This window comes from Alligator sinensis, unplaced genomic scaffold (assembly GCF_000455745.1).
Source record: "Alligator sinensis unplaced genomic scaffold, ASM45574v1 scaffold237_1, whole genome shotgun sequence".
NCBI classification, from domain to species: Eukaryota; Metazoa; Chordata; order Crocodylia; family Alligatoridae; genus Alligator; species Alligator sinensis.
In genome coordinates this window covers 3,899,610-3,912,966 of record NW_005841849.1, presented here as the reverse complement: position 1 = coordinate 3,912,966, position 13,357 = coordinate 3,899,610, and the positions used below count along the sequence as shown (strand labels likewise).

General features: G+C 42.3%; 1 protein-coding gene across 2 annotated transcripts in view; it reads left to right on the top strand.

Annotated features, from left to right (window-relative positions):
* ARHGEF4 (Rho guanine nucleotide exchange factor 4) overlaps positions 1-13,357 on the top strand; it is a 385,996-nt gene that overhangs the window by 65,769 nt on the left and 306,870 nt on the right. For both annotated transcript variants that reach the window (XM_014522338.2, XM_025209647.1), the window contains exon 3: positions 5,793-5,894. In XM_014522338.2, coding sequence (XP_014377824.2) covers positions 5,793-5,894 — 102 coding nt within the window. The remainder of the gene's footprint in view (positions 1-5,792; positions 5,895-13,357) is intronic.

Here is a 13,357-nt window from a genome sequence, read left to right as displayed (position 1 = left end):
TAGCATTAACCCCTTGTGCTGTCTTTCATTTTTGATGCAAACCTTCTTTGTGTATTTATATGCATATTCACTACCTTCTTTCTTTTGTATTTGCAGCAACTATCTCATTTGAAATAGTATTGGCCACTTCTTGTGTTTTGCATTCTTACTTCTCAGAAAAACTGTGTTCAGTTGTGCTTTAGGTAGGTTGTCTTTTAGCACTGCCAAGCCTCTTCCTACTTTTCTACTCTATTTGCCTACGTTTTCATACTGGAAAGTAGTCCAGTTCCTGCGTTCTTCAAAATTTGTTTTTCTGAAATCCAGTCCTGTTGTGCTTTTGAATTCTGTGAACCTGATCCTTACATGAATGAAATCAAAGAAGCCGTATTGATTCATTCCATCTAAGACGGCTATTTTCGTGTTTCTGTTCTCCTCACATTCTCCCTCACTTGCTTTATGCAGATAAGCATCTTCAGGAAAGTTGTTGGGTTTTTTGGGGGGAGGAGGGTTTGTTTTGTTGGTTTCTCCCCCTTATTAAGTCTCTCCTTTAGTCTGAGGTTTCTTTTGTTTGGATGATCAGGTTTACCTTCCACAGAGCATACCTTATGAAATGTTTCGATTCATTGCTGGCCTGCTCTGTTTTTTTTATCAAATATCTCCAAAGTGTGGTATCCTGGGTTCCGAGTATCCCAAAAGTTGGTTCAAGGTCTTGGAGATGAGTGGCTTGTTAATATTTGAGGCCCTGCATCAGACTTTCAGTTCATGAAAACATTTTTCAAACTCACTTGTAGTATTTGTATACTCTATGGTGGATATCTTCTAGGAGCTTAGTTTCTGCTAGCAACAGTTAAATGAACTAGCATAAATTCTTCAGGAGAGCTACACATTAACCTTCTCAGATGTTAGAACAGTACTGGCTTGTAGCAGCTCGCCCCCCCCTTCCCGGTGTGGACCAGCCCCCCCCCCCCTCCCCCGCCACTGGTGAGGCAGGTGAGACATGGGTGTACATGACATGGGGGTTTACTTTGCCTTAAATTGAAGCGGTGTTTTTAAAAACCCACTGTTTCAATTTAAGGTGAAGTAAACCCCTGTTTTGTCTACACAGTCTGGCACCTATCAGTGTTGCCACTTTGCCTGACCAGAGGAGTCTCTGTAGAGCACCAGGAGATGGGATCCCTCTATCTGGGGGTTGAATCAGATGTTTCTGCATTACCCCCAGCTTTGGTCACCTGTCAAGCAAAAGCCAAGGGATCAACCTGGGTATCACTCACCGAAGTGCTCAGGGTCAATGATTCAACATGATCCTCCCCGCACTGTCTGCTACCAAAGTTAGATGATGCCTCCTGTGAAACCTATGGGGAATACTGCACAATGGAGTGCAACTTAATTGTCATTCATAGATTGCAGATCAAACTTCTGCAGCAGTGTAGTCATCTCTTCAGACCTCAGATTCTTTCAATGAGATCACATGCCATTTCTTTTAATCCATACTGATGAATATCATATTTTGTTCCTCCTATTGTAGTTAGCACCAGGTGGCACTATGTAGAACAAAACTATGACTTTACTTGAGTGAGAACAAAGCTTGTAGAAACTACTGCTGGCTATTGATCATTCTGTTCTTTACTAATGCCTCAGGTGTACACAATTATTCCCTCTATTTTACTTGTCTGCTACTGGAGGAAAGTTCATAAAGGGAAAATGTCATGTTTTTCTTTCTCAAGATGAAACATTAAATAATTTGATGCTAATTGTTACAGTTGTAACTTCCTCCCTAACCAGATATAAGATCCCTCAGCAATCTACTTCTGTATTAGGCACAGGGACAGCTTCTAATAATGAAGCAAGAGATGCCATTCTCCCTCTGTTTCCTATACAACCCTTCTCTAGCCTTACAATTCATTTTTTGTGTTTCTGGATTAGCTAAAGAATAAACGGTAAAATACAATAATGCATTAGGAATGCAGCTGTTATGTTTGTCTCTGAACTGTGCTCAACTTAAACTTGGCAATTTTTCTGGAGTCTGAAGTAGAAAATAGTCACTTTTGCAGCCATTTGCATAGAATTCAGCATTTCAGCCCCTCTCTTCATAAATTAATGTGAAGCCATTTTTGCTGCTCAAACGGTAAAGATATGGTAAAAGACTGGTCTGGGGTCTACATGTAAAAGCAAATGACAAGTGATCCTTGGTATAATATTAGAGGAAATGAGGGATCATGCTAAGTGGCTTTAATTACAGTTGAGTTATCCTGCCTTTTATCACGAGGGAAAACAAATACCAGGAAGGATCAGCTGATACCTTTTCTCTCAGTTCTGGGCTCATCATCAATCTCTCTCCTCATAGTTTAATCTGTGCAACACCTGATGACATGATATATTTTTATTGTCATGGGTTAAGGTTGATCTTATTAAACACTGAGGGTGGAGCCAAGAGTGAGTTATGACATTCTGTCCAAATGTGGAAATAAAATTTTGCAGTTCCCACCATCACATTGGGTTTTTTTTGTACCTTTTGGATTCAACCCAGAGGTATGTTTTTTGCTCTTTCACAGTTCCTGTGTGACTCCTCCCTTCATTTTTGAAACGTGTAGTTCATCTCCACAGACTTATTCAGGCAAAATCATAACTGAAGTTGACAAAGACTCTGAAATAAAAATAGAAGCAGTATTGATGGAGATAAATGACATGGGTAAAGGTGGTTCTTAACCACGCCCATAATTGAAGCACAATTCATTGTTGCATGCTTCACTCCATAAACAAAAGGTTTATTTAAATGGGATGAGATGTGACGTCTCCTCAGTACAAGCCCTAGGAAATGAAGAAATAACAAGTAAGGGCTCCTCTTATCCCACAGGGTCAATACCCACAGGACACATTTCCACTGACAGACTGTTGGCATTTACTTCTATCATCTGTGGATAAGGAAACTTCATTCACCATGTTAATCTTCCTTGCAGTATAACAACGCTTCATTTGCGTCCTCATACTTTCCCCACAGAGACATAACATATGTCAAGCCTGGATGTTTGCTGGTGCTGCCAAAATTGTAATTAAAGCTTTGCATTGTACCATAAGGGAAATGAATGTTCTGTGCATTTGAAGGCATCCCATCACTCATCCCCTGCTTTGCAAGAGATTGTCTGGGGGAGGTCACACTTAAGCTATAGGCTGTGAGGATATAGAGAGCAGGTGTGTCTGAGGTGAAGAAAGTTGGCAAGCAGGGTGGGAGGAAAAGGGTCAGCTAATTCCATGCATGTGGAGGCCAGTTTATCTCTAACTCCAGGAGAAGAGTGCCTGTGTTCCTGGTGTGGTGATTTCCTATCAGGTCCTACAGCAGAGCCTCTCTCAAAGCCATTGAGTTGCTCATTCTTAGGACCAACATGGGATTTTATTAGCTTTTCTCTTGCAAGATCGCCAGCTGCTCCTTTTTAACTAAGCCAGGGTTCATGGCACAATCAGTCCTGTGCTTCACTATGGGGCACAGGCCATGGCCATGGCACTCTCTTTGCTGAGGGGTGGCCTCTTTTCAGAGAGACTCAGCAAAAACTTGTAAGTACATTACATTTCTGCTGACTATCGCTCTCAGTTAGAAGGTAAGTGGGAGACTGATGGGGTGTGCGAAGCAGGCCCTATTTGATTCAGATTTGGATTTGGCCCGAATCGGGGACAGTGATTTGATTCATTGATTTGGATCACTGTCCCTGATTCGATTCAGCTGAATCCAAATCTGAAGATTTGATGCTGATTTGGAGAATCAGCGATTCAGACATAGATGCAGCTTTAAAAGTTTTTTCTACATATCTCAAGGTACCAGGCATGGCTTGTGAATGCTGAGATGGTGGGGCAGATTGAGCATCCCACAGGAGTGCGGGGAGGACCTCCACATGCTTGGCGGTGAACCCAGAAGTGGATGGGAAGTACTTCTGGTCCACTTCCGGGTCTCCTGGGGAGTGCACTGGGGGGGCCTCCGCACCTCCGCAGCTTGGAGATTGGCTGCAGGGGGACCCCGGGTGCCCCCAGTAGACCTAGGAGGCACCTGTCATCGAGTCAGGGAAGCACGGGGGGGCCCCCTAGCACACTCCCTGAAGGACCCAGAAGTGGATGGGAAGTGCTTCTGCTCCACTTCCAGGTCCGCTGCCAAGTGTGCTGGGGAGCCCCCCGTGCTTCTGTGGGACACTCCATGTGCTCCAGCATCGCAGCACTCATGAGCTACCTAGAGGTATATAGAAAAAACACTTAAAGATGTCTCTATGTCTGAATTTCTGAATCTTTCTGAATCTCTCCAAATCAATTTGGAGGGTTCTGATTCGATTTGGAGAAATTAAAGGGTTTTGATTTTGATTCAGAGATTCAGCTACCAAATTGGGCCAAATCTCCACCAATTCAAATCAGGAACTGAAGCTTCGCACAGCCCTAGAGACTGATTTTTCCATGAAAGTATTGTGTCTCCTAGTGAAAGCTCTACAGGATGGGGAGCCGAATGAATGAATGAATGAATGAATGAAGACAAATTTATTATTGCAACATAAATTAAATCACACTTAAATAATGATTAATTTGTCATTTTCGTCTAGGTGTGGTGGATGTTTTACAATGCTGGCTATGAGAGTAAGGTCCTAATATTGCAAGGGGCAGACTCATTTGCAGGGTCTGGTGATAGGTTACTGTTTAATGCAAAATGCATGAACAGTGGTGGGAATAGGGATCAGAACACAGGACTCATCATTCCCAGGTGAGGGCCCTAACCCATCATACTGCCTCTAGTGTTTTCTCTTTCTCACCACAAGAATTTTTTTTTTTTTCTGCACAGTGGTCCAACCTCAACAGGGAGTGGTAAAGTGCCCCTGACAAGTGTAAGCCATAGCCTGATGGTTAGGGCACTCTTCTGGGAAGTGGAAAAAATGAGATTGAACTCAATACTGAGGCTGGCTTAGACCCCAGGTTTCCCACTTCCTGGGTGAGTGCATGAAGTTGGGTGGTGGCACCACTATCAGCTGTGCTTTAAAAAGTAAACAATGAGTCCTGCTTCATCCTTTTGGGAAAAAAAAATAAAAATAAAGGTAAGTGTCCTTTTAGGATACCTTTTAGGAAAAGGCTACGTGGTCTAGATCCTGAGTACTGTTGGCACTTGTCTGCAGCCCTGATTGAGATATCTAATCTCCAGAGAGGGAGTTCAGACACACCCCTGCGCTTAGCATTGCCTATTGGCAGGGCCAGATTAATGCGTAGACAAACTAGGCACATGCTAAGGGCCCTAAATGAAGGGACCCAGTTGTACTTATTTTACATATTATAATTATTGAGTGAAAAAAGTAGGGGCCCACAAGTTTCTTTGCCTAGGGTCTACTAAAGGGTTAGTCCAGCCCTGCCTGTTGGCCAGCAGTAGGCAGTGTGCAGGGTTTTCAGTCTCATTCTGAAGTCCTTAGTATTTTCTATACACTGTACAGGGAGACTAAGCACTTCCCTCTGGGTTTTGGATTCCACTTCAGAAACCAGGTGCTTAAACATTAAATGTTGCAGCATCTATCTTGTAGCTGCCCAAGCCTTGTTTGGATATAGCCCTAGATCATGGTGCATATACACAGAGGGGTTGAGTTAAGCTTGAATGATGAGAAGATGCATTTTGTATTTCTTAACTTAAATCCTTGACTTAACTTCCACAAATGACAGTGTTCCATTAAACTATTTTGTGTGTAATATCCAGACAGTTCAAAAGAACTTTTTCCATAAGTCGGTGTTATAGGGTGCAGTGCAAGTGGTGTGTCCTCACTACCCAAATAGGTGATGCCAGATTGCATTGCTTCTTTTAACAGGGTCTCAGTGAAACTACTGTAAGAAAGCCTGCCAGAGAAACGGAAGAGGAGAATACCTCTGAGAAGGCAAAATGCTACAATGAAGTGCCGAGCCAGCTGGAGGTGAGAGGATCCTCTTATTTTGCACTGATAACTTGCTTTCATTCATAGCAGTCAGAGTTTCTCAAGCTTTCCTAACAAACTGGAGGCCACAAACAGAACACTAAAGGAAGAGGAGGATGAGGTGGTGCTGCCCACCCCTCTCCTGATGCAATGCCTTAATGGTTTGAGCATTTGCCCAGTAGGAGGGAGGGGTGGGTTAAATCCTAAATCCTAAATTATTGTCCTGATTGCAATGATACAGACTGTTCTGAGGGTGGATTACTTCTATTCCTTCCTATTGAAACTTTGGCCAGGTACCATCTTGGCCATCCAAACTGAGGGATAAGGACCTGTCCAGCCTGTGTGCTCTACAGCAGCGGTTCTCAACCTTTTGCACCTTGTGTCCCACCAACCATTTTTTCAAAAAACCCTGGTCCCACCATGGTAAAAACAAAATCCCACAAAATTGCACTGTTCAAGATATTTGTTGATTCATCTATTTGAAGTGCAAACAACTGATTTTTTTTCAATTGGGCAATGAGTTGAAATCCCCCTATACAACCTTCAAGTCCCACCAGAGTTAGCAGGTCTCTTTGGACGGGTCCCTGCCAGGCTGGGGAGGACACATGGCATTGCCCATTGGCAGGGATGAAGAAGAGGAGAGAGGGTTTTTCATTTGTGGTGTAGGGGTTTCTTGAATTTAACATGGTGTTGGTTTGTGGAAGAAAGAGTTTTATGCATTTTAGGTGATAGCCATAGACCATATAGGAATCTCCCCTGGGTGTGAGGCGGGGGAGTGGATGGGTAGCTGGGAGGGAATGAGTGAAAAGAGGTTTTGTATACATGGAGGTTTTATATACATGGGAGTTGGGAAGTACAGTTGGAATGGGTCAGAGGGTTTGCTTTCCTGAGTAGTAGGTGTTGGGCAGGGAAGTTGGAGTGGCTGCGGTGGAATTTTCAAGTCTTAGGATGTCATCTGGGGAGTCTGTTTCTTACCTTGTGGATTGCCTGTTGTTGTAAGCAGCTCTGAGCATTTCTGGGTAGAGTGGAATGACAATGATAACAATAGACTAACTAAAGGTTCATGGAGGAGGAGTGGGGGGAGAGAGATGGCATGCTTCTTTACCTTAATGATTCAAGAGCTGGTCATGTGTTTTATATTAAATAGACATACTGAAATGGTAATTGGAGCAGTTTGAAACTTAGACCTCTTTCTTTCCTGGTGAGTGCCATTGGACTACAGTCCTGCTCATGCCATCTGGTCCAAATGAATCTTGAATTTTTTTATGCCACGGGTGACAAGCTTATAGGCCACAAATCAGATCCAGCCTGCAAAGCTGATCATGTGACCCACAGGACTCATACAGGGTCTGGGAATTTGGGAGTGGAACAAGTAGTGGCCAGTCCTTAAATCTAGGGCACAAGAGTCTGCTGGGGACCCATGTTAGCAGCAGAGGGGCAAACAACAGCTGTGTAAACACCTACATTCACCAATAATACTTGCCTTACCACTGCCTGCCCTATTAGTGCCACATCCATATCCAGCCTCCGAAGAGCATCATGGTCTAGATATGGGGGGCTAGGGTGAGTTTGACACCCCTGTTTTATGCAATGTGAAACCATTTCACCGGGATGATTTGAAAGTGCTCTGAGAAGTCTGTAGCCTGGTGGTTAAGATACTGCAGGGATGTGAGGGAGGGAAAGGTTTGCCTTCCCTTGTGAAAAAGTGTAACTCTTTCATCTTGGATGCATGTTCTAACCAATGAGCTATTGCATAACAGGATGTGTATGGCTGCTCCTGATTTAAAAGAAGGAAATGCCTGGCTCCAACTTTTGTAACCTTTAATATTAACTACTTTAACTGGGATCTCCTCTTCATTTGAGCTCCTTTCTCCTCATTTTTCCAGAGTCATAAAACATGTTGACATCAACTTATTTTCCTTGTTCTCTTCTATCCATTCTGACTGCTGTCTCATCATTGCTGCCAAAAGTACCTTGACAGACATAACTGGAATCAAAGTTCTTACCATCAGTTACTTCTGTAGTTACATCTGTAGGTGTTACTGTAAGAGTTACTTCTGTCTATACCGCTCGATTACAATATCAGACAGCACCATATTGTGATGCAGTGTGCTCCCTCTGCACACATTTGTCCTGAACTAGAAGTAGTGCAACTGCTTCATTGCAGTGCTCTTGCACACTGGATGTGCACAACACCACTCTACAACAGCTACATAACTTCTAGTTTGGAAGTTGCTTGGGCAAAGCAAATGAGGTGTGTCTCCACATAGTGCTGATTGGCACTGTAATTTGAGGGGTAGAAACATACCTTCAGTTACAATATAATGAATATTGTTCTCTTCTAAAGATATTTATTACATAAGCAAAATTACAATGAAAAAAATGTATGTCTGAGGTTCTAAAATGTATCTCTGAGCATCTTTCTGATGCAGATTTTTTTTCCTCTGATAGGATCAGACTTCGCTTTTCCCCAAACCTGTGCTTCCATGACTCTACTTAGCTTTATTAAAAATTGCTCCATCTCTAGTTGAAACTGAATTATGGGAGGAATCTTGAATTGTTTATAAAGGAACTACTTTGTGGGCCTTTTCTATCTGCCTGTTTTGTGCGGGGTTCTGAGGGAGGGTTAAATTCAGAGGAAGCCCAATTTGGAATATAATTAAAAATGAAAAAGAAACCTTTTAACTCAATTCTAAGTAAGATTCAAACCAAAGTTTGCTGGCCATTTACTGTAGGTTGCCTGCTTGCCAGCACATAGCAATTAAAGGTGATTAATATGCAGTTTCTTCATTCCAGGGAAATTTAAGCCTCATATAATTATCTCTGGCAGTTTAATGCATGTGAGATATTTTGCTGAACTCTTGCTGTTTCAGCCAGAAGATGTATAAGTGTATCCCCTTCTATATATTCTCATAATAATTGTGTCAGAGAATGCTCTGTAGATATTTGCCTCTGGAAAGTCAGAAGGGCAAAATGTCTTTTATCTTTTCTCTTTGGAAGACAACCATTAGGTAAACACACTGAAGATTAAGCTATCCTGCCTATTCACTAGAAAGTTAAGCAGTAGAATAAACTGGTGTTTATGCAAAATCAGTAATCCAAGACTCCCAGCTCAAAGTCAGTTGCTTACTTATGAACATTCTCAAATGTGTGGGTTTTTTTTTTCTGAAATAAAATCTTTACTGCTTGCTTTTAATGCACAAGATGATTAATCTTTTCTTTGTTTAACAAGTTTAGCAAGGGCTTGGGAGGATATGAAGAGTAATGCTAAACTACTGCAACTTCCTTCACCTGAAGGGAAAGATCCTGTCTTAAATTATCTGCAGATAACGCAACCTTGTGAGACAGAAATGTTCATGTGCTCTGAGGCTCATTGTAAGGTCCTCTTGGACAAAGTGAATATATGGTGCTTCTAACATTAAGAAGGAATAATTAAGGCAGGAGAATCTTAAACATGACTTGCAACTCTTACAAAAACATCAAAAAGACTATAAATACTAGATCAAATTTTCAAATGAGTGCCTAGAGGTAGACTAAAAAATAAGGGCTGAATTATTATGTCTCTTTCACCTGGATTTAGGCATTCATGTTTGAAAATGTTGGCCAATGCTTATGTTTTGTTTCCTTGTGAACTTTAAAACCAATCTAGCTGGTGTGCCTACAAGGAGTGAATGAACTGTTGGTCCGAAACCATTGTATATGCCAGATATTACTGTACATTATCCAAGTAATTTACTTCCATTCTAGATTTATGGTCTAAACATTTAGGACATCCAAAGTAAATAGATTTTTCTGTGGATGATTTGGGCTTCTAGAGAGAATCTTGAGATGTTTCTTTGTATGGTGAAGCAATCTTTTCTCCTCCAATTTTTTGGATAGAAGAATTGGTTCAAAAGGCAAAGATCACTACTGCACTGTGGTCCACAATAAGGTAAGAGTGTTGTAGAAATAATTTCTGTAGTTGATGGATGTCCAACTTATCAGGAAAGATCCTTTCAAAGCTGCAAGAGAAGAAAAACAAATTAAGAGCAATTTTGAACCCTTTCCAAATAGTTGAAATGTATTAGATAAAGTTGATGGTCTATAAATAATTTAATGTGCCTGGAAGTGTTGGGTAAAACCAGAGATTTGATCATGAATGTTTAGTGTGTAACATTCTGTATAACATAAAAGAGTTATTGCCTGTCATCTTGATCCTACCAATTGCTGCCTGTATAGTACTGAACACACTACCTCCATTGATTTGCAGTAACTAGATGATTGGGGGAATCCATCACTTTACAAATGAGAGGCTCAAGCAATAGCTGGCTTAAAGAACCGGAACAAGTGAAATGTACAGTACAAGTGGATGGATAATTCAAAGGGCCATGGAGGAAGCTAGATAACTTTCAAACAATCATTCCTCTAAAGGCCTATTGGAGTAAGTCATCCATGTGACACCCATGCAGCTTCAGGAATTGAACCTGGATCTGTGGGTCCAGAAACATAAAACTACTACCTGAGTCAGGAAGCTAGGCCTGTTGGTGTGAAGACAGGAGTATAATCCAGTGATCTAACTATTTGAGAGGGGATTAAATGCCGCACTGTTCTCATGGGATGCACAGTTCTGTGCACTAGCAGAAAAGATGACAGGGATTTAGAAACTCTAGAGTAGGCCCATTCTTCTTCACCTAGATATAGAAGGTGTGTTAAGTAGAGTTAGCCAAATTCAGGGACAATCCTGGTAAAGATCTAGCAAACAGTATCTTCACACAAGTCAGTAGACTGAGGAAGAAGCTGGATTGTCCATAGGAGAAAATTATGACTGCCTTCTCCTTTAAGGGGTAAATCCTTATGTTGGCAACCTGAATGGTGAACTCACTGTTTTTCTACTGGATAGGAACCCTTGATCAGCTTGCAAATCAAACCAGCCTTCTACATTTGAAATGGAGGCTTTAGATATGTCTTTCTTTTTGTAATGAAACATTTTTATGAAAAAATATCATTTACCATAGAATCATAGAGAAGTAGGGCTGGAAGGGACCTCCATAGGTTATCTAGTCCAGCATTTCTCAACCTGTGTATCACAACCCAAAGTGGGTTGCAAGAATATATGAAAGGGTCATGAATAAACTTTAAAAATAGATCCACAAACTTTAAAAAATGCATTCTCTTTTAAAGGAGAAAAACATGGGAAACTGGCTTTTCCCTTGCAGGTTGTCAGAGTTACAGTCTACAAGGGGCTGCTTAGGGGCCCCCCCCGTCCCACACACTGGGACCTGGGGCAGGGGGTCGCGGGTCTGGGGTGTGGGACACTGGGTTGAGACTGGCCATCAATGTATACAAATGGGTCCTGCTACAAAAAAACTTTGAGAACCACCTGATCTAGTCCAACCCTTTGCATGAGGCAGGATGATCCCTATCCAAGCCATTCCATACAAATCCATTGTCTTAGCAAAACTACATAGTCAACCCTGCCATAGCACCAAACATAACACCCTTACCTGCCATGGGTAAAGCAGGGGGAACATGGCAGCTAATGTCCTGCTGCTATAAAAATTGTTAATATATTCTCAAGAGATCCCAGGAAGAGGGCCATGCCTCCCCTCCTGCCCCCTGCTACAGAGGAAGACACAACCCCCTACAGTTCCTGCCAATCTGCCCATGGGGTAAAATTCCTTCCTGACCCCACACATGGCAATTGGTGTGACCCTAAACAGAGGGGCAAGACCCTTTAGCCAGGAACTTCTGGGTTTAAGACACAGCAGGAGCACTGGCACACCCCAGTCACAATCCTCAGTTTGGCTGCAGCCAACAGCCAGTGCCTTTGAGGATAGTTTAAAAAATTCCTGACGTAGCTGGAAGGGTGGGAGGGAAATTCCCTCCCAGCCCCATGTGGCAAATAGCAAAGCCCAGAAGCCTTGGAAATACCCATAGTAAAATGTAGACACAGCTATGCCTCAGTCATCCCTGACCAGTGCCTGCCCAACCTCTTGAACATCTCCAGTGATGGAGGGTCCACAACTTCCCTGTGAAGTCTATTCCACTGCCTCATTGTTTTAACAGTGAAGAAGCTATTCCTGATATCCAATCTAAACCTACTTCACTGCAGCATCAAGCCATTGGTCTGTGTCCTCTTCTGCAGCAAGAAAGAAAAGATGTTTTCCCTCTTCTTTATGGCTGCCCTTCAGGTATTTGAACACTGCTGTCATATTTCCTCTTAAGCACCTTTCCTGCAAGCTGAACATACCTAGCTCCTTCAACCTCTCCTTGTATAACTTGCCTTTTTCATGTTTGTCGCCTGCCTTTGGGCCCTCTCTAACTTCTCCATGTCATTTTTTCAAATATGGAGACCAAAACTGCACACAGTACCCTAGGTGAGGCATAACTAGTTCTGAGTGGAGAGACATTATCACCTCTTGTGTCTTGCACCTAATGCTTTTATTAAATGTGGTTTTGGGATGCATTGTCTTTCACACAGCGGCATCACACTGCAGACTCATTGAGTCTAATCTACCAAGTTTCCCAAATCCTTCTCTGTAGTGCTGCCATCCCACTGGTCATACATTTTTACAGGCACTCCTTGACTTACAATGTTTTGCACTTACAACACTTATAAATTGACACCTTGTTTCAACTTTACAACACCAGTTTCGACTTACAACATTTGATCCAATGCAATGCCATGCCAGCGAACAAGTTTGTTACATCGCTTATCTCCCTGGAGAACATCTGTCCAAACTTCCTTGGACACGTTCTTTAAGAAAGCAGACAAGACTCCAGAAAAATCTGCAGTCAAGTCTCCTGAGAAGACTCCAGCCAAGAACCCTTCAAAAAGTCCAGCAAAGTTGCTTCAAAGAAGTCCTTCCAAATCAATGTGATTGCTATTCACAATATAAATACATTAATGCAGCTATATTACTCATCTATAATTGATCGAGTACAAAATTCTGGGGTATTTTTGGTGAAAATAGGGTATCGGGCCTTGGTTCAGGAACCAATCCCCCATTTATAACATTATTTTTTATGAGAAAATTGGTTCTGAGTTACAACGTTTCAACTTAAGACACGGTTTTCAGGAACCAATTGTGTCGTAAGTCTGAGGACTGCCTTTATTTGTTTTTCTGATTATTCTTCCTGAGATGTAGCACCCTGCATTTATCGATATTGAATTTCATCTTGTTAGTTCTAGCCATGCGCAGATCTGAAAAGCAGGGGGAGAAGGTGCAAATGGTATGGTGCATCACATATAATAACTAGGGCTTTGGGTGGTCACTCGATTCAGAGGTGATTCAGTAGCTGAATTTCCGAATTTGAATCAAATCATGGGACCAATTAAAAGGTTCCAATTGAGCTTTGGTGATTCGGAAAGTCCCAGATGGCTGCAGCACGGAGCTTGCAGCCAGACTAGGAGCTGGTAAGTAGAGGCAGGGGAGGGGCAGGGGGTCTGGAGGAGGGGGGAGGAGACCATGGTGGGGACCCCT